This window comes from Terrapene carolina, unplaced genomic scaffold (assembly GCF_002925995.2).
Source record: "Terrapene carolina triunguis isolate 2854851 unplaced genomic scaffold, T_m_triunguis-2.0 Scaffold130, whole genome shotgun sequence".
Classification (NCBI taxonomy): domain Eukaryota; kingdom Metazoa; phylum Chordata; order Testudines; family Emydidae; genus Terrapene; species Terrapene triunguis.
Window position 1 is genome coordinate 14322410 of NW_020664481.1, and position 21361 is coordinate 14343770.

The 21361-nt window shown below is 40.5% G+C and overlaps 1 protein-coding gene across 1 annotated transcript in view; it reads right to left on the bottom strand.

The window, feature by feature from the left end:
• TSHZ2 (teashirt zinc finger homeobox 2) overlaps nucleotides 1–20154 on the bottom strand; it is a 260007-nt gene extending 239853 nt beyond the window's left edge. Inside the window, exon 1 of the mRNA XM_024215718.2 lies at nucleotides 20073–20154. Within this exon, the coding sequence (XP_024071486.2) occupies nucleotides 20073–20112 (40 nt within the window). The 5' untranslated portion in view covers nucleotides 20113–20154. The remainder of the gene's footprint in view (nucleotides 1–20072) is intronic.
• Nucleotides 20155–21361: the final 1207 nt, after the last annotated feature.

Genomic DNA, 21361 nt, shown 5'->3' on the forward strand with positions numbered 1-21361 from the left:
AAATCCTAATTTTTTTTCTCAGCTCCTCTGTTGGTTCATTAAACTTCTCAGTGTCACAGTTCACCCACCTATAAAATGGGGATGATAAAACTTACCGACTTCCCAGTGGATGAGGGAACACAAGCTTGGGACAGTTAATTGTTTATATAGAATGTTGAGACCTTCAGATGAAAGTAACAGAGAAGCACAAAGTATTGACATCTGAGTTGGAGAAAAGCTCCAATGAGCTTGAAGTTCACCCATTCCTGTTCCTAAGAAAGCTGACAACATTTGTGTTGCTCTTAATGGTGGAAATTAAGTGGTCAAGTACTTGACACCAACATATTTTTTTATTTGTCTCTTCACCCAAAAAAATATTGAAAACCAATGCATCCTGATACTGTTATTTAACGTTTCTATTGCCATACGCACAGATTATTAAAGGTATCAGCATGGCTCTACTCAGTGTGGCCTCACCTAATTGACTTAGATCAGTGGTTCTCAACCTATTTACCATTGTGGGCTGCATATTGTGTTATGTGGGCCACATACAATACTACTTGTATGGCCCTGAGGATGTCACATGGGCCACAGCTCTGTGCTGATTGGGCCGCAAGTGGCCCACAGGCTGCAGGTTGAGAACCACTGACTAGGGGCTTGTCTACACTGGCACTTTACAGCGCTGCAAATTTCTCGCTCAGGGGTGTGAAAAAACACCCCCCGAGCGCTGCAAGTTTCAGCGCTGTAAAGTGGTAGTGTAGACAGTGCACCAGCGCTGGGAGGTGGTGCCGCAACTACACGGTCACGTTAAAGTGCTGCTGCGGCAGTGCTTTAACATTGCTAGTGAAGACATGCCCTTAGATAGTTAGGAACCTTATTGAAAGTCAATGGGACTTAGGCATTGCAATGCTGAGTGGCTCAGTGCTGCCTTTAAAAATCTGGCCATATTAGTGCCTAAAGGCCACAAACAGGAGGGGACCTATTGTTCAAGGCACTGTACAACACATAATAAATTACAGTGCCTGTCCCCAAAAGCTCAATCTCCCTTCCAACATTTTTTTTATACAAAACACACCATTAACTGCAGGATATTACCATCTCCTTCTTCATGTAGGTTGGAGGATAGATCATGACACTGGAATCTCTGCCTAACACACTTAAGTTCTCTAAAAGCCACCAATGCTTGCCGGAGTCACTGCACTTTTCTAATGCAGAGATGTATCAATCAGCAATCGTGCTGGTTACGTTTTCTGCCTTGATCAACTGGGAGAAGTCCTCAGACCTCCTGTTCCTCCCCCATATGGTAAGCTCCTCGCTTGCAACTTTGTACAGGCCTCAGCTATTATTCCAGATAGAACCAGCCCTGCTAATAAATAAAAGAAAATTACACAAAGTCTCTGAAATGCAATAATGTCTACACTTTGGCCCATTACAAACACACAGAGATGAAATTAAATCTTGCAAAGAGTAATTCATCTCTAACTCAATCATTAAAGGATTAAGGGAAAAGCCAGAGCAGTAGTTTACTGTGCTTGCATAAACTGAACTCTCTAGTTGTATCTAGGGGCTGTGGGTTTGAAATCTCAGACCAGCCAGTGTCCATGTGGGATTAGAAATCACTGTCATGTATGAAATGTCTGGCTCTCAATGAAATTATCACTGACGAGTGGGTTTACAAAGACACTTTCAACCTGCGTAGGAGAAGAGTAGAAAGGGGGCTGGATGCAACCATACAGTTGAGATCAAATTCAATTACAGTTGAGAAAGCTACATTTGCAGCATTCCCAATCCCAATGACCTGTTTCAACCAGTGAGCAGACTTTTAGATGGGAGAATTTACTGTCTACAAACAACTATTCCTAATAGTGAATAGTGATCCTATCTGGATCAAATTTTCAAAATGGAAAGTCTGCTTACAAAAATGCAGGTGCAACTACATGCCTACAGGATATGTGTGTCCAAATTACCATGATTATCCATGCAAATTGGGTGATTGTGCATGCCAGTGACTTTTTAGAAGCCAACTAGCCATTCGTGCATGCATTCTCCCAATATGCACACACAAATTGTGTAACCACTTGCACAAATACAGATAGCCAATTGTGTGTACAAAATTTCTGGCACAGACTGCAGGCGTCCACTTTTTGATCTTGTATGTCTTTACCATGCACTTTTCCAAAATGGGCTGCAGGGAAAAGCAATGAAATTTAACAGAACCCAGGGCGTCTACATGAAAATATAAGTTTGGAAGCCACAAATTCTCTTACATTTTATTACTTTCCCCTGTGGTTTGCGAGGCAAAGGAGCATAGAAAAAATGCAGCTACTAAGCAAGGATGGCTACTAAGTGAAAGCAGCTTCTAAATAAATAAGCAGGAGGAAGTTAGTGGACATGGGTGAATTTCATCCTGTGGACCAAACCCCAGACTCATGTAATGCCACACCTCCAAAATATAGCTTCCTATGGGGTAGGAAGGCAATAGCCAATCAGCACACAGCATGTAGTACAGGGAGAGGAAATTTTGAGCAAGGTTACAAAATGAATCACTATTTCTACAAAAATGTATCAGCTTTACAGAGAAGAATTTGAAACTGCTTAGAACTCAATTAAGTTACCACAGCTAACAAAGACACAAAGATAAATCTTGGAAAGGAAAACAATGAGGAGTCCGGTGGCACCCAGGGCTGATGCAAGGAAGTTTCGCACCCTAGTCAAAACTTCCACCTTGCGCCTCCCATCCCCAGCCGTGCGGCAGCTCCCCAGCCCAGCTCACCTCTGCTCTGCCTCCTCCCCGAGCACACCGCCCCCGCTCTAATTCTCCTCCCCTCCCAGGCTTGTAGCACCAAACAGCTGATTGGCGCCGCAAGCCTGGGAGACGGGAGAAGTGGAGCGGCAACTGTGCGCTCGGGGAGGAACGCTGTAAAAAAAAATTGGGGGCACTGCTTTTTGGTGCCCCCAAATCTTGGCGCCCTAGGCAACTGCCTAGTTCATCTTAATGGTAGCACCGGCCCTGGTGGCACCTTAAAGACTAACAGATTTATTTGGGCATAAGCTTTCGTGGGTAAAAGACCCCACTTCTTCTTCGACTCCATGCATCTGAAGAAGTGGGGTCTTTTACCCATGAAAGCTTATGCCCAAATAAATCTGTTAGTCTTTAAGGTGCCACCGGACTCCTCATTGTTTTTGTGGATACAGACTAACGCAGCTACCCCTCTGATACTTGGACAGGAAGTTTACACCTAGACACCAAGGTGATGGGCACATTAGAAATGAGATAGATTAGCTAGATGAGCTAGACAGACAGATCTAAATGACCTCCAACATACTCATTTGTCTGACAGCCTGGAAAAGACCAGCATTCCCAGGATTAAATGAGTTTAGAAAATTGCATTTCCACTGTAAAATATACAATCCACCTTGATATGTCAGTTACTTGATGTTAAAGCAAACCAGGTCTCAACCAAGTAGTCCCAGAATGATACATAATACTATAAGAGGAACGAAACAATATCTAAGCAGCTGATCCACTGAAAGCTTTAAGTTGCTACCTTTTTACCGCAGGATATCAGTGAAGTGATGTGACCTGTACACACTTTGACACACTAATTTTTCTTGAGCTCAACCTCACCAAAATTCTGTACTGTCCATCTCTCATTGCTGTCTTGATAACACATTTTTCTTCATGATATCTTACTATTCTATCTTTGGAGGACTGTCAAACAACTGCTATTGTGTGGTTTCTTTTTTTCTTTGTTTTTAAAGGGGAAAAAGCCAAACTATATTTGTTGGATATATTAAAAAAAAGTACATCAAAAACCAAAGCAACAAGACTGATTCATGCCACAGTTTTTCCAGTCACGGTTATTAAAATATTACCACACACACACTCCCCTTGGCATAGATTGAGCTCCATGTCTAAACTGCAACATCATTTTTTTCAAGCAATGTGTGCAAATACAGGGTAAGATATAGCATAAGGGACTTTGTAAGCTTAGGGCCAGATTCTGATCTCACCCACACTGGCATAATGCAGGAATGACTCTGTTGAAGCCAGTGGAGTTACTCTGGTGTCTCACTGAAGACAATGAGATCAGAATCTGGCCTTTAGTGAGAGTTTTTCCCATACACAATCACAATCAACCAAACACATTTGTAATCCACTGCAGCTGGTGTTTCCATAATTGATAGATATATAAAAGCCCTTTTTGCTAAAGTTGTACTCTTTTTTTCTTCTTCTTCTTCTTCTTTGGGGACTTGTGAGAGAGCAGCTACAAAACGTTAGCTTTATAATTCAGGTCCCTTTAGAATCCCCAGCTTAAAGCAAGTGGTTACAAGTTTTAACAATGCAAAAAATTGAGCTAAAAATAAACGTTTATTTTACTTGACATAGCAAAACAGTGAATTAAAAAGTTAAATCAATGTACCATCTGAATGGGTCCTGTTGTAGCTACAATTTCAAATGAAATAAGAATGTTATAAAAACTCTTGCATATTATACACATTTGGAAATATCTCTTGTGTAACTGTTCTTTAAGTGTTCTGTCTATGAGTACTAACAGGTCACTGCACAGGAAATGCAAGAATAGGTTACATTTTAATCAGGGCATATAAAACACTGTCTAGAATGTTACATTGCCTTTGGGAATGTAGTGAGTAGGGGAACATTAACAAAGTCCAGGTCACTCTCCCCATTACATCACTGAAAAAAATATATTAGGTTAAATTATAGATGTCATATATTGGAATTGTAAACCTATTCCCAAATGAGGATGCTGGCTAAAATAAACTTATTTCCTTGGAGAAACTCATAATCGCTCCTCTGGTCCTATGTACCTTCTTTGCACATTTTTAATAGTAAATTTCCACTGAACCTAAGCATTTCCCCCCAATGATAATGAAGGAGGATAAAGACAAAAAGGCAACTTTTAATATACTTCCATGGCAACAACTCCCCACCCTCCACCCTCCCCACACACACTGAGATCACCAGCCAAAGTGTATCAAATGTGAACTTACTTTTACTTCATAGATTATAAAAAATAAAGGAAGGGGTTTGAGAGACGTTTGTGAATGATTAAGTAACAATGTCCTTAGTGTAAACAAGTGGAAACACAGATGTAAGTATCATCATCATATTTCCCCCACACACTAGTAAATATGTCCCAAAATGATTTACCTTTGTTTAACCCTATTCGCAAGATGAAAAAATCTCTAATAAACCTGCAGAGACGGCAAAAGGGTTGTGTGTGTTTGCATGTAGTTCAGCTGCAGATAACACTCTCGGGGATTTACTTATTTAGCCCAAAGAAGTTTGGGGGCTTCACAAATTTGTAAGAACATTTTAGAGGTGTTCAGTTCTGCGTTCACTGATGCCAGTGGGATTTTGCTATTGGCTTCCATATAAAGAGGATTGATTTTCCAAGAGAAGTTTCCCATCATGCAATAAAAAGAGCATTTCTTCCTCTCTCTCTCTTCCCTGTCTCCCCCAAGTAAAACAAAGGACCTTGTTGGTTGCAGAAGCATAACTCCTACTGAAATAAATAGTAGTTTCACACATGCAAATGATGCAGTGATCAGGCCTAAGCAGTTTACAAGCTCTGGCATGAAAACAGAACTCAGACTACCAGCCCCATTTATCTGAACAGCTATCTAGTGGTTGGATCCCTTGGCATTATTCTTTGTATTCGCTCAGCCTCTTCTGTGCGACAGCTTCTCAACTGCCAGTATTTCCTGCTCTTTGCTCCTACCCACCTACAGTATATTAGTTAATCACTCCTCCAGGCCCTATTCCAACTATTTCCTCAACTGTGCTACCACCAGCCAGTTGACCAGACAACACTGCTTCTGACATCGATACTGCTCCCCCATATTATATCTTGCATAAAAAAATAAAATAAAAAAACTACACAGTGCCTGAACTATTCAATATTTAGTTTTAATCTTCATCATTCAATGTGCAGCCCCAGGCCTTACTTACTGCACACCATTCAAACCCTGCACAGAATACAGAATTATTACTTTCCTAATTGTCTTTTTCATGGTGCTCAATGCTGTAGCATGTGACTGCTTCACAATCACTAGTGCATTCATCTGTAAAACATCCCTGTGAAGTGAGGTGGTATTATCACCATATTACAGATTGGAAACTGAGGCACAGGAAAATGAAAGCCAGAATTCTCAAAGGGTCCACTACTTTTAGGTGCCCAACTTGAGAAGCATAGGGCCTGGTTTTTCAGCACACTTAGCTTTTTGTAGCACAGCTCCCACTGACTTCAGTTGCAGTTGTGAGCGCTTGGCACGTCTGCATATCAGGTCCCACATGTTTCAAGTTGGGCACCTAGAAAATAAGGAACACACAGTGGCCCCCTGTGGAAAGTTCAGTTTAAGTGACTTGAATATATGGCAGAGGCAGGGATAGAATCCAATTCTCCAGGGTGGCATTCCACCATCTTAACTATCCCTTCTCTTTCTGCAGTCCCCTGCCTTATTCACTACACTCCTTGCAACTTCTGCAACAAATATAGACAACTCTATTTCACTATTAGGTGGTACTCGTGTTAGTCTGTATCCACAAAAACAACGAGGAGTCTGATGGCACCTTAAAGACTAACAGATTTATTTGGGCATAAGCGTTCGTGGGTAAGAAACCCACTTCTTCAGATGCATGGCTGCTTCAGATGCTCTAAGCACTGTCCCTCCAGTGCACTAGATGAAACAGGGATACAGTAACTCCTCGCTTAACGTTGTAGTTATGTTCCTGAAAAATGCGACTTTAAGCGAAACGATGTTAAGCAAATCCAATTTCCCCATAATAATTAATGTAAATGGGGGTGTTAGGTTCCAGGGAATTTTTTTTCACCTGACAAAAAACTGTATATTATACAGATATACACACAGTATAGACTTTAAACAAACAATTTAATACTGTTCACAGCTATGATGATTGTGAAGATTTGTTGAGATGGTGAAGTTAGAGGGTGGAAGAGGGAGGATATTTCCCAGGGAATGCCTTGCTGCTAAATGATGAACTAGCACTCAGCTGAGCCCTCAAGGGTTAACACATTGTTGTTAATGTAGCCTCTCACACAAGGCAGCTCGAACACGAGAGAGGGGAGACAGCATAGCAGACAGAGACAGACACACACCTTGTGTGTGGGAGAGAGAGAGAGATGCACACTGCCCCTTTAAGTAAGCTGACCCACTCTTAAGTGCATTGTCTTTTCAAGAGGATCAGGAAGTTGAGACAGCAGCTGCTGCCCCAAGCTCCCTCTGTCTCTCTCAGTCAGGTGTCCCCTCCCTGCTCTATATGGAGAAGGGGTAAGCGGGGTGCAGGAGCGGGGGGAGGGGGGCACCCTGACATTAACCCCCCCCCCCTTTCTCCCCTGCACAGCAAGCAGGAGTCTCTAGGAGCAGCACATGGCAGTGGGGGGAGGGACAGCTGAACTGCCTTGATAGCCTGCTGGGTGGCTGCAGCACAGGGAACTTAGGGGAGCGGGGAGCTGATAGGGGGGCTACCGGTCCACCCTGGTTACAAGCCCCGACCAGCTAGCTACAACGGGCTGCTCTTCCTGCAAGCAGTGAATAAAGCAGGTGGCTGCCAAACGACGTTAGAAGGGAGCACTGCACAACTTTAAACGAGCATGTTCTCTAATTGATCAGCAACGTAACAACGAAACATTAACCGGGACGACTTTAAGTGAGGAGTTACTGTACTTTTAGGTTTCATAAAAAGCAAACTGAAGAAAACATCATGTGGAACTATATTGATCCCTGCACAGGGCTTCAGCAGCATAGGAACCTTTAGATCCACAGCACAGATCACTACCATTTGAGTTAATGGAGTAACTGGCAGAAGTAGTAGACCGTTAACCTCTACGTGAACCAGACACTAGAGGGGGATGTGGCACATACTTTGTCAGTGGGTTTTGCAAATATTTTCTGACAGGTTATCCTGTTCCTGCCCTCCTCCCCCCCAATCTATTCCTGTTTCACTTTTTCTTATTCCCCCACCTGAGCCTTCCCATCTCCTCATTCTATTGTTCACTCTTCTGCATTCCAGTGAGGCTATTTCCTCCTTAACCTTGCTGCCTGGGCACCAGCAGGGTGAATACTGGAAGCATAAGACAAACAGTGTCCTTGCTCTCTGCCCAGCACCTCAGCTGCCCCCATCAGCAGGGAGACGTAATTGCAGGATATGTCTTGCTCAGCCCTGTCTGGAGCTTAGTGAGTGCTGTGTGGGTGAAATATACTCAGTGTGATTGTCATGGGAACTCTGTAAGGATGGAACATGCTCAGTGAAGATGGAATAGTCGGAGGATTTTGTTGCCAGCTTCTAACAAATCTCTACTGAGCATGTGCAAATGGCCATTTTTAGAGGCTTATAATTTGGCCAAATTTGGGTGGATGGTCATGGGGACATCAAAAGGTATCTCCCTGAATCTAGTGTAACCCCCTGCCAAATGTCAAGTTTCTGCTGCAGAGCATGGTGGTGCTAAAATTTTGCAACAAAATGACTGTCTGTATTTTTGTACATTGGCAAAACAACATATTTTCCCCTAACTTCATTTTCAGACATGGCTGAGCAACCGAAACAGGGTCTTACAAAGGAAAGTATTGGGCAACCTTAATTATAGGCGTCACTTATAGCTCTGCCTCTAATATACGCATCACTTCCAGCTCCGCTTATAATAATAATCCTGATATCCAGACAACTCACAGTGCCCTCAGGCCTCTATTGTTTTGCTATTGTACCCAGTACACCCTTTTTCCTTGTAATGTCATCACACAGCCCAACTTCTACAATTTCAATGGCTGCCTAAGGAGGTAAAACAGAAGAGTATTGTGTGATTGACAGTTCTCTACTTAAATGGCCTGAAAGAGATACCACGATAAATGGAAGTCCATCCACAAATTGTTCTTTTTTAACCTACAATATTTTAGTGTATTTAAAATTTCTCAAGATGTATTTTTGCCATGCTTGAGAGATAGGCCTGAGCTACAAAATTCACATCTGAGACCCTGATTAGGACTCCGCATGTGCTTAAAGCCAGGCACAAACTTAAGCATCTTGATGAACTGGGACCTGAGTTTGACTCCAGATTTCAAACCATCCCAGAGTTTGGGCTGTTGAGATTTGGGGTTCCTGATCGCTACTGAGATTGTCTTTAAGAATAGAATTAGCTTCTAGTCTGGATTTCAAAACACAACTCCTCCCTTCCACACAAAACTCAGGGTCAAGGACTTGCATTCAGGAATCCTGTTCAAGCCTATCTCCAGGTATAATGTAAGTTTACTGGAAATAGTGAATATAAGAGTTCACTGTATTAGATGACGTTTTGTTACCTTTTGACAAGAGAAAATATTTAATACCAATGTTTTTTTTCTCTGCTCTGAATATTTGTTTAAGTGTCACAAATAATTAAATGCTTATGAGTAAGAGACATCTTTAGACATTTTGACAATACATATTAAGAGGTGCTTTAAGGGGAAATCTGCACAGTTCAGCTTGTATTTGTTGTACTATAACGATAATGTATCTTGATTACATTTGTTCCAGATTTTCATGAGCAAAGGGAGGCATTCTGCAAATGATCTGTAAGGAACAGAATGACAGTGTCTGACATGCCCTGACATGCCAAGAAATGCATGAGCATGGATGTTTGATGAGAAAGGATATAGGGATATTGCTTGTGGGTGGGGCACCAGGAACCACTCCCTTCAGCCTAAAGGAGAATGGACATCAGAGTAGTTAACAATTATAACAACAATAAATAATCATGAATTACTTCTAAGGGGCTTAAACGCAAGGAGGTCAAAGCACTTTAAATATATGAATATCAATAATCAGAGACAAGATCCAGTTAGCCAGTACTATGCCCAAACTGGCATACACAGTCTAACAACCTACCACTCAGCAACAAAGAGACAAACATTTAGCTTCACCTGAAAAGATCCCCCTGGAGAACTTTGATAAAGGGAAGAGCATTCCAAATCCTTGGAGCCTCAGTGAAGAAGGCCCTGCCTGGTGATCTCAGATGGAATGAACAGCCCAGCTGATCTGAGGTGTTGTGAGCGTAGACAGGATAGCAGGGGGTCTCTCAGGTATGGTATATTGGCCGTATAGTACCTAAGATTTACTCTGAGATCTTGTCAATATAATACCTGTAACTACCATTCCCAAGAGGCCAGATAATGGGAAAATAAAGGCCAACAACCCTTAATGCACCCATAAGCTATTACCTGCCTTCATATTTCTCCCACAGCCAATACATATATTTTCACTCTAGAGAAATAACACTGCCCTTGACTTATGTTTGCAACTCCTACTAGCGCCAATGGGATCTGTGAGGAAAGATCCAATAGGAACTGATGGGTTCTCACTGCTTTTGAAAATCAGGCCTCTTATTTAGATGCCTAAATAAAGATTCATAAGCCTAACTTTAGGAACCCATTTTTGCAAATCCTAGCCTCTGTGTTTACTGCAATGAATTTCAAACAACCTCCAGGCCAGTGTCTGAAGGGTAATGTGAATATTCTGTTACAGCTTATACTGGGGGTTACTCTCTCTCTCCGGACACCTGTGTATCATGTATTTTCAGATCCCTGGTCTGAACAAGCTGCATTTAGCACAGGACAAAGGGGGCAGGTAACTACGCCACCTTGCAACTTCTCTGATCCCGGGATTTATTTGGGATAAAAATGGGTTTGAGAGTGACTTAGAGAAGCCTACAGGCTACTTTAAATTATGCTGCCTAGAACAGTCTCTGAGAAGCCATCTCACTGGCTAGAGAGTGACAGAAGCTATCCTGCTCTGGCCATGTTCCCTCCCTCATTCAGCTATGCCCCAGACTCACCTAGGAATGCCCCCTATGACTGGAGGTTGTGGGGAGTAAGTGGCAAAGAGCTGGCTATGGACGATAGTATAGAGCTGGGAATTAAGAACCAAGGTTCCTGATATCCATTCTATCTCTGCTGCTGCCTTGCAATGCGACCTTGAGCAAGGCAGCTTAAATTTGCCCATCTATAAAATGGGAATAAGACCAATCTACCTCATTTAGTTTATTCTGAGCAGCAAATGACATTGGTAAAATATTTTGAAATGCAAAGACATGAGCGATCTAAGTGCAAAGTGATCTAAGTGCTCCACTGCTTCTTCCTATTGAAGCTTGCAATTCCCATGCATATCAGGGGGAGCTATGCAGCTAAATCAAAAACATTAATGCTGCTACAGATCAATATAATTGCTTAATTTCCTCTTCTTTTCACATGTGAATGTAATGCTACTTGTACTACAGTTATGAATGTTTTGACACAGATGAAAAATGTATTTTTAAAAAATTATGTTTTTGCAGGCCAACATTTTAGCTAAATGAAATCAACGCAAGGAGCATTTCCCCAAAAGGTGTCTGTACAGGTTTTTTTTCCTTTGGTACTAAATTTTAAATCATATGAAGATCCAGCCCTTTTCTATGCAGTCCACTCACCCTGTAGGGTGTAGATGAGATGATGCAACATGCACATCTAGAATTGCAGGTCTGATTAATTGTGATGGTGATTTAAAACAAGCCTAATGTAGTTTACACTGAATTATTTACATCCCATGCAACCCACTCATAGTAAAGTATTTTCTTTCCCCCAACAGAACAACTTCACTCTGAGCAGAGGGTCAGTGATATAAATGGGATTGCAGCCTGCACATTCTGATGCACTGAAACAAGCCCAGACTTTCATTCTTGTCCACTGTAAACGGAGTCTCACTAAGGCCCCCGTTTGTTATCAGCGGATTCCAATGAATATAATTATTTTCATTAAAAACAAGCATTGCATACTGCTTCTTTTTCAACAGAAACTGTGCACCGATCCCACATGAACAAACCAAACACTGCTGTCGGAAAGAGGCTTTGGGAATATTAAACAGCATTTTTTAAATTTATTAAAGCAATATTGTATGAGATTTTCTATGAGTTAAAATCTGTGGGTTTTAATTTTATATTAACAGAGAACAGAAAGATTTAAAAAAACAACCAAAACCTCCTCCGATTATACTAGACTGGAATACAAGGCCTAGTGGGAAATCGGGCCTTTTCTCTTTTTACATACATAAAAACAAGCACAACAGGCTTTCCAATTAAATGAGTCTTTTGAGAGAGATGCAGGAAGAGCCAGAAAGCTCCTTAAAACCTTATTGCTCCTCATATTTGCCAAGTGGGGATGTATATTAAAAATTATCTGTTCTTTCCAGTACAGTGCTTCTACCTGTAAAATGTTTTTGGTCTAATTTGATCTGATTTCAAGAGTTAGTTGAGATAGGTTTTTTGTTTTGTGTTTTCTCCATATGTTCAGCAGCTTTGCTTTTTCTAAAAGCTTCGCTTACCATAGTCCCTTTTGCATCATGAGTAACTTTAATGAGATACAGTATCATTAGATAACAGTTCACGCCGAACGAGGGGAAAATATAGAGAAAAGAATGAGATAGAGATATAATAGATACAATGAACAGAGATGAAAGAAAGAAGACAGCATCTCATTTACATGAATACAATAAAAATACAGCATGAATGTTGCAAGTTTTACCTAAGATTTTTATTTGAAGTAAAGTTGAGTTCTATTGTGTCCTTATGTCTAAAGAGAACAGCTATTGGCTATTAACTTTTTGGATGTAATTGCCACTAGCAGCAATCTCCATAAAACTACAATGGAAAGCCATGGCTCAAGAACAGATTGTCTGATCCTTCAGACTAGGGCTAAAGTCTGCTTTTGGTTACACCAGTGTAAGTCCAGAGTAACTAAGTCACCTGTTTACATGGTGAGCTGGTGCGCAGCAAGCCAGGATATGAATCTACAGTGCAACAGTTTGCCGAACACTAATTTGCTGTGTAGACATGGCCTAGCTTTAGTAAAGTAACTCTACTCCATCTCTATTCCTATATACATACAGAGACAGTTCAAAGTAGGAGTCAGAAGCAATATTGCCAACAACACAAAGTGTTCAAAAATCATAAATCAGGCCTTCAAAATACACGAGACTGGCTTAAAAAGCACGAGATTTTAAAAATAATAAATTTGAGTGGTTTCTTTTTTCCTTTTGGTATTGGAGCCTTTTGATTTCATGTTTTCAAGCTTATCTTCACAACCATTAAAGCTAAAAACTTTTTTTTCTTTTGAAATAAACGCTGAGATGCTCATGTAATCACCTGAATCCAGAAGCTGAGGATTAAAGAAAATACCATATATTATGAGACTACTATACTGTAGAAGTTGACCACTATGATTAAAATAAATTGGCTTAAATGGTTTAAAAATGCCACAACTCTTGCAATTACACACTCACATCGGTAAGAATTTTGCATCCACATTTCAGCTAAATGCCTGTCTCTCTTTTTTCTGTGTGTGTGTGCGCGCGTGGGTGCCTGCCTGTCATACACGTATGCATATGTACGTCTTCCAAGAGGATCTATTTCCTATAAACATAGCATGGTTCCATTTTGCTGTGGAATTTTACCAGTAACTATGATCATTGCATACCTCACATTAAAAACAACCTAGAGTCTGTTCCTGTCATTTTGTAGCTATTGTTGTGACTTATTTTTTTCCTAATTCATGAGTTGGGGGTGTGGGGGATGGAGGGAAGAATAATAATTTCTTCTTGCAAAACAAAGAACCTCTTCATTTGTCTAAATTAAACATTTAATGAAGCACTAAGATTCTAAGACCAGTTTTCCAACTTCTTTTCTTTCCTCCTGAAAAACCTCGCAAGGCAACGAATAAAATAAAAAAAAAAAAATCAAATCAGCAATAGTTAAAAATGGGATGTGTAAATCTAATGGGAAACAGTGTGCTTTTATGATGCATTTCCCCTTGAAATCTTGAAAATACACTGCTCCCCGTCTGTTCGTGGAAACCAAGGTATTTCTGAGTTGCAAAAGACGTTATTATAATGTGGTCAGAAATGACAAGGAGCCAAGATCCAATAGCCTCAAGTCAGGGTCACCTTAATGAGAAAGAACTGATGTTAATGTCTAAACTTAAATGGAACTTTTAGGGCCCTGATTTTCAAAACATTTTACATACTATTTCTTTGAGTCTCTCTGCTGGAATTGAGACAGTAGATTGCAACATTATAAAAGGCTGTTTAAAGGCCCAATCAGCTCCTGGTACCAGAAAAATAATATTCAATAATAAATGCAAAACAATCAAAAAATGTTTAAAGAGTAAGGTAGCAACATAAATAAAATGCAGTGGTTATACCAACTTTAGAAAACAAGAATGTAGAACTATCAGTACATAAATGCATAATCTGAACTTTCCCTAGATTCCAAGGGTAAATTCTACTTAAAGGCTATTGGCAGAATATGGCCCATAATTTGGACACCAACCCCCTCTTTTTTAACTATGTTGTTTTATTTTGCAGCTAAACAGCCCAATTTTACAGTCTATATACAGGCAGAACTCCCAGTGAAGCAAAATCACTAGTGAGTACTGCAGGACTGGGCCCTCAGTCATGCAAATTATTGTAATTAAACAGGTAATGAAAAATCACTGCTGTTGCACGAATGAAATGTAAGGCTTCAACTGTGAGAGTAATGTGTTTCCAATTGACTCCAATATCTGATTCTGAGACAGATGAAAATGTCTCTCTGCTTCCGTGAGCACACTCTGGAGGTAAAACTTTACAAACATCTTTAATTTTGGAAAGAGCAAGGGGAAAACAAAGAGCTATTTTAATAAAAAAAGGCTGGTGGGTTCCTTTTTCTAAAGGAGTTTGGATGAACGTGGCACTCGCGTGTCTCAATATCTGCAGTACAATCTGATAGATATTAAATAGAAAGTATTTATTTGCATCATTTTACTTTGGCTCTACTAATAATACATCATCCATTAGAACAACCAGGCCTCATTCTGCCACTCCCCCTGCTCCCAACTAGCCAACACGATTTTTTTTTTTTTTACATTTGAGCTCTTACGGTCTGTACAATAGCTTAACACAATAGGTGTTTAGCATCTGGTTCCAACTGTAATTGATAGAGTATGGTTCCATTCCCTTTGCTGCTGCTGCTAAGTTGGGAGCTGCAGCCACAGCAACTGACAGCATTGAGGGGTAGGGTGCGGGGGGCGGGGAGGGGAGGAGTCTGGATTTGCTCTTTGGAGTGTTGTGCTCTTTGGATGTGAAGTAAAGCAAGGGGGGAAAGAATCACAGCAACTCTATGGTGGTGAGTTGGCACCCCAGGGACTTGGTCTATGGAAGCGGTTATTTGAGATTGGTGCTGCTAATGGGAAACTGAGTCAGAAGGGAAAAGCAAGGGGAGGAAGTGGCAAAATCCAGCTGCTTTTAATTATATGGCCTTGAGATTACAGGGCATGGAAGAGTAGAACCAGTTAGGCAAAATAATTTTGTTTTAAATAAATACTTTTTAAAAAGTATTTTAAAAGCATAGATCCCAATTACTGATGGAATTGTCTTTCAGATTACAATGGCAGTGTCTGAATTCCTTGTCAGTTCTAATCTTTCTCTGGGGGCCAATGAATTGTGTCCTGATATGGCAGATTAAAAATGAAATCAATGAACAACTGAAACAAATGAACTTTTGAGTCAGACTCATAGACTCATGGACTTTAAGGCCAGAAGGGACCATCGTGATCATCTAGCACATTGCAGGCCAAAGAACCTCGCTCACCGACTCCTGTCCCATTCAGTCCTAGGTTTTAACGTGGAGTGTGGGGATGTGGGGGAAGGAATCACTTAGCAGCTCAATTCCAAAACAGAGGTGGCTAATTTGGTGGATGGGTAGCTGAGGAAATACCTATTCTGGAAATCATTTAATTAATCAGAATGGTGAAGCCTCCTCTTGTTTGTGAACACCTTTGCTTTTTTGTCATCTGTCAGTGTCATAATGTGCAGAGTAACTGAAGGTTCCTTCCGAGGCATGAGATATTTAGAGGTTTTTGATGTGCACTTGCTTTTCTGGAGGATGTTAAAACAAAGCGACTCTGCCATTCCCACAGTTCCATTCAGTCCCATTTGCTTGGAACCTGCTTCTATTAGCTGCTTAATAAAGGATAAATGTAACATTAAAAATAAAACAACCCTGCTGGGTTACATGTACATATTTCTTGAGAATCAGATCTAACATGTTATCTAGTTTAACCCACTGAAGAGTGCAGGGTTTCCCCTGCTGAATACATTTCTATTTAAATAACCTGTTCTATTAAGGTGCAAATTGCAACTTTTAAGTAATGATTGCTAACAGTCTTGTGTTTATTGCCACACAAGGACTTTCACGAAAACAAAATCTGCATTATGCATCTCCAGCTTCGATAAACAAAATAAATGTGGCTGGGGGCTGTTTCTGCTGTACTTTTCAGGAGCTTTGGTTCTCAGATAGCCAACAGAAAGAGAATGAAAGAAACAATGACAAAATTTCAGCACAAAAAGATGGTAAGTCCAAATTCTTCTTTACTATCACTAAGCAGCGAACTAGAAATTCACAATCACAAAATAAAATATGCACATTTAAAGAAGCTGCAGGGGGAAAGCAGAGTATAATCCAGTGAAATTGTGTTTGAAAGCTATTTCGTATCCATAAGAATAAAAATAGCATCAAAATGGCAGTTCTAGTTTGCTCCCATACCCCTCTGTTGTCTACTGTCATTGGTGCAGAATCACTACCCAGGTTCTGCCCCAGAGGTGGCTGCATTTCAGTGATGGGTGAAGTACATTCAAGGCCTGATTCTTCTCTTACTCATGAGAGTTCTACACCATTGCAACTCCATTCACGTCAGTAGAGTTATTCATGATTTACACTGGTGTGAGAGGAGAATTGGGCCCATTATCTGTAATTGGGATCTACTGGGATAAAAAGTACAATACAAACATAATATATAATTGTAAATAAAAATATGACATAATATTGGGTACTGGTATAAAGAAATTTAAACATCTGCTTTAAGAGAGATCCAAATCATAGTGAAAAAGAATGATGCTAAGAGTCAGCTATAGAAAGATCACATTTTTGTTGATGTGAAAAAAAGTATTTTTAAAACCATAAATTGAGACCAAAAAGACCTAATAATCAAACATAAATAGTGTCCCATTTATCTAATTACAATAACTTGTTTCATTACAACACTGTAATATATTTCTTAGGAACACAGGGCTCAAAATTAATAATAGAAAAGGACAAAATTGCCATGTATATTTCTCTAGATAGATTTTCATCTAGCAGCAGGACTTCACTTCTGATTCACTTGCTTGTTCTCTCTAACCTTTACATTATTCATTAATCAAACTAGAAACCTGCTTTCAAAGTCAGTGCATGGTAGTAATTATTTACAGTTGTGCATAGTATTTAATTTTAAGCAATGACAAAAGCAGACATGTCCAGAATCATAAGGCTTATCATTTTTCTTCCCTGGGAGGTTAACTACCTAAAGAAGCTAGAAGTTGCAAACTTTTCTTCAACATCTCTACCACCACCAAGACAAAATAAGTGCAGCCAATGCCCTTGAACTTGTGGAAGGTACGAAAACTAAAACGTGAAAATTAAAAAATATACATTTTTTAAATCCTTCAAATCAGAGACGTAAAAAAGGAACATTGGCATCTGCCTTGATGAGCGATTCGTTTTCTGTTGCACATCCTGTCTAGCGTCACTTTGTTTGTTTTACCAGACGAAACAGAACCTCAATACTAGTCATGAAAATGAAAGTTAGTTTTGAGAACTATATACAACAGGCAAGTGTGCTCTTCGAAATCACACACACACGCACACACGTTCAAAGCAGGAGAACTATTGTAAGTATAAAAACCTGCCATGTTGGGTGCAACTGGATTATCGTTAAATGTCCAGTATTTTGCACATCTGAAACAACATTGATCTGAGGACAAATATAATCAAAGCAGTGCAACTCTGAGAACCAGTGCACTTTTTATAATAAGATTACTGAATGAGACATGCCCTAGTTATTATGGTAATTAAAATTACTGCCTATTATTAAGAGCCTTTACAAGTATAATAATAAACAAAATAATAATAATAGTAATGAAGTTATTTTCAGGGCAACAGCATATCTTGCTGGGTCTCCAACAGGGAAGTCTTGGTAGATGACAACATGGACATTATCTATAATGATTTACTTACTCTAAAGCGTCTGTTTCCATAAACCAACAAAGCTACCTCTCCCCCAACATGCTTGTACTGTACACATACTCTGACCTGAAATTCTACTTTGAACACAAAATGAAATGAAGACTCACAACACTAACAAAAGAAAAAGGAAACAATTCTAACATTGAGATCATCAGCGGATGTGTGTATGTGGAGGGGGGGGGGGTGATGGGAGGAAGCTATCCTACAAGTTGAAAATGTTAATGCCTCATCCAGTGCTAGACGCTTTCTTTGTGAATAAAAACAATAATAATGAATGGGCACAGAGCTCTTTTTAATAGATATGTTCCTGTATTAACTACCTTTTTGTAGTTAAAGGGGATCTCTCCTTGTCAAGTAAATATACTGACCTTCTGCTTAGGTGTATGGGCATGCCCCAGAAGACTGTCTACATACTAGTGTCCTAAATTGGTGTAAATAAAGCAGAAGGTAAGATCTGTGATGAGTTTATATAAGTTTCCTATGTCCCAGGACTCCAAAATTAACATTTACCTTTAAATAAGCCCCAAATGCTACTTTTCAAAGTTTATTCAAGTGTGTCACTAAACTTGCCCATACATTTTGTCTTTAGATATAATAATCTACTAAGTCTAGGGGTATTCAAAGTGTGGGTGTGTGGAGGGGAGAATTAGCTGACGATCCCTAACTCATAAACAAAACAAAACTTAGCTTTCCTTTAAAGCACTAATCCAGCTAAAGACGGGACATACACACACAGAAACATTAAAAATCAAACAAGATAATAATTGTGCATTTCTGGCTAAGAGAATCTAGAGGGCAAGACTTACGTCACTGGCACTTGGGTTACCATGGTGAGTGATTTATTGATATGTATCAAGAATGAATAGATCAAAGGCAGCAAGATGACAGGTGATCAATCAAATGTCAAATCAAAGCTGGCAATCAACTGGAAAGCTGATTTTTCAGTGGGTGGGTCTGGCAGAAGAAAAATGAACTTCCATATTGCACTTCCCAGAAACAAAGCCCCAGAACACAATTTAAATAATATAAAGCAATTAAGCAGCCTAAAAGAAAACTCTTTGAAGCGATTTACTGTACAGGCCCATTGGTCTGTTTCTTTTTCCTGGCTTGAAAAATTAAAAAACAACAACAAATCTCTCCACAAATAACAACAACAAAAAAGCACTTCCAAAGTTGCAAACTATTTTCCTCTTTACAAAATATTTGCAAACCCCACTTGGCATTTGCGAATGTGTAACCTCGGGGGCAACACAAAAGAGGAATTTGATTTGAAAATGTGGATTGTCTTCTAACAGTCAGAATGTTTAAATTTTATTTCCTGTTGCAGTTTTCACCACCGATGATCAAAGGCTGAACTTCACCACCGGGTTCATCAACAGAGACAGTCCCTGTACTATTTCAGGCGCGCGCGCACACACACACATACACACACACACACGTCTAGAATTGCACCAGAAACAGGGCGAAAGACAATATTTAAAAAATATCGAACGTGCATTTAAAAACAAAACTACCATCCAAAAAAAAAAAAAAAAAGGCGAATAAGGAAGCAATGCAAGAACCATCAAAGGAGGGGGCGAGTGGGGAGGAGGGAGAAGGGAAATCGAGTGGAAGAAAGTTGGGGTGGGGGGAAGTTTAACAAGGAAAGGATTACAGCTAAAGAACACGAGTTGGAGTGGAGACGAGAGAAAAAGAAGAGGGTTCACTAGACACAGGCGGGTGGAGGGGAACCTCACACGGATCGTCAATTTCAGAGTAAAGATCTTCCTGGCAATAAGGAAAGAAACTGATTCAATATTGTTAGAGTTACGGGGGCGGGGGAGGGGGGGCAGATCCGGCTCAGAAAATCACGGGTGACCCTAAATGATAATAATAAAAAAAGAGGAGGTTAGGATTCAAAGAAGTGAAGAGACACAGAGGCTGTGTAAGTGGATGGCTTCTCCTTACCTGCAGCCCGCTTGGGTGCCTGCTGTTTCCTCCTTGGCATCGCTCTACTTTCTCCAATCTCACTTCTGTCCCCAGATCCAAGAACCCTGGGAAGCTCGTGTGTCTTGTTTCTCTAGCTCTCTCTCAGCTGGTTCCCCCAACACCCCCTCCAGCCAAGCCTCCCCCCCCGCTTCTTTGCACTTAACTGATAGGAACCCGTTTGTTTTTTATTTTATTTTACAGAGATCTAGGTTATTATTATTTAACTGTTGCAACACTTGCTTTGCTTTGAGTCAAACATCCAAGATCAGGAGCAAATGAAAGGAACCCACAGTGCCAGAAAATAGTAATAAATAAATAACAAAATAGACATGTATATATTAAAAAGGCAGCTCTGGAAAGATTGTGGGGCTTGCTGCTTCCTCCCTTTCCTCTCCTTTCCTCCTCCTCCTCCTGGTAGATCTGTATGGCGGATTGGTGTGTGTGTGTGTGTGTGCGTGCGTGTGTGTGCAGAAAGCTGCAGGTTTGTTGCTGTCAGATGCCAGGCTGTGAGTGATATGGAAGAGGACAGAGAGGCTTTGGATGGAAGGAAATCTGGTATTCACACACATACACACACACACACACACACACACACACATACACAGGCAGGGCGAGGCGATGCCAGCAAACATCGATCCACTGAGCAAACTGAACATTAACAAACTCCTCCTCCTCGACCTGATGACAGGATGAAATTTACTCCAAGCAGACAGAAGGCAGTCAGTTTATTAAAGAGACAGGGCTTGCTGATCCCAAGCAAAAAAGAAACGTATGCACAGAGATACCGACAAACCCAGCCCTTGGAGCTCCTGAGTGCCAGCCAGCCTACCTGTACCCACCTCCCCTAAAGTTTTCCAGTCTTGTTCATGCCCAAGTAAGTTTCTGATCAGTGAAGTTTCTGACCCCGGCTCGTTTCTGATCAGGGCACTTTCAGAGGCTCCCTGCTTTTCTGTAGTCTTGTATTAAACCTCTCGCTTTGATTATTTGGAAGTCCTGTCATTTCCTCTTTAGATTTTCTCCCCCCCTTTTAGGAAGGAGGATACATGATAAAGTTCTCTCTTTAGTCCCACTTTTGAAACTAGGTTGCTGACAAGTTCCCACTGACTACTGACTTGCTAAAGTGGTAGGTGCAGGCTACAGCTGTACACAAACTCTGTTAAGCTTTGTTCCTTTTCTCTGCCCCCAGCCCACCCTCTCCCTCTGGAAAGTCTTTTGTGTGAAGAAAGCTGTGTAAAAAGCAAACTGTGTCACACATTGGTATATTGGCA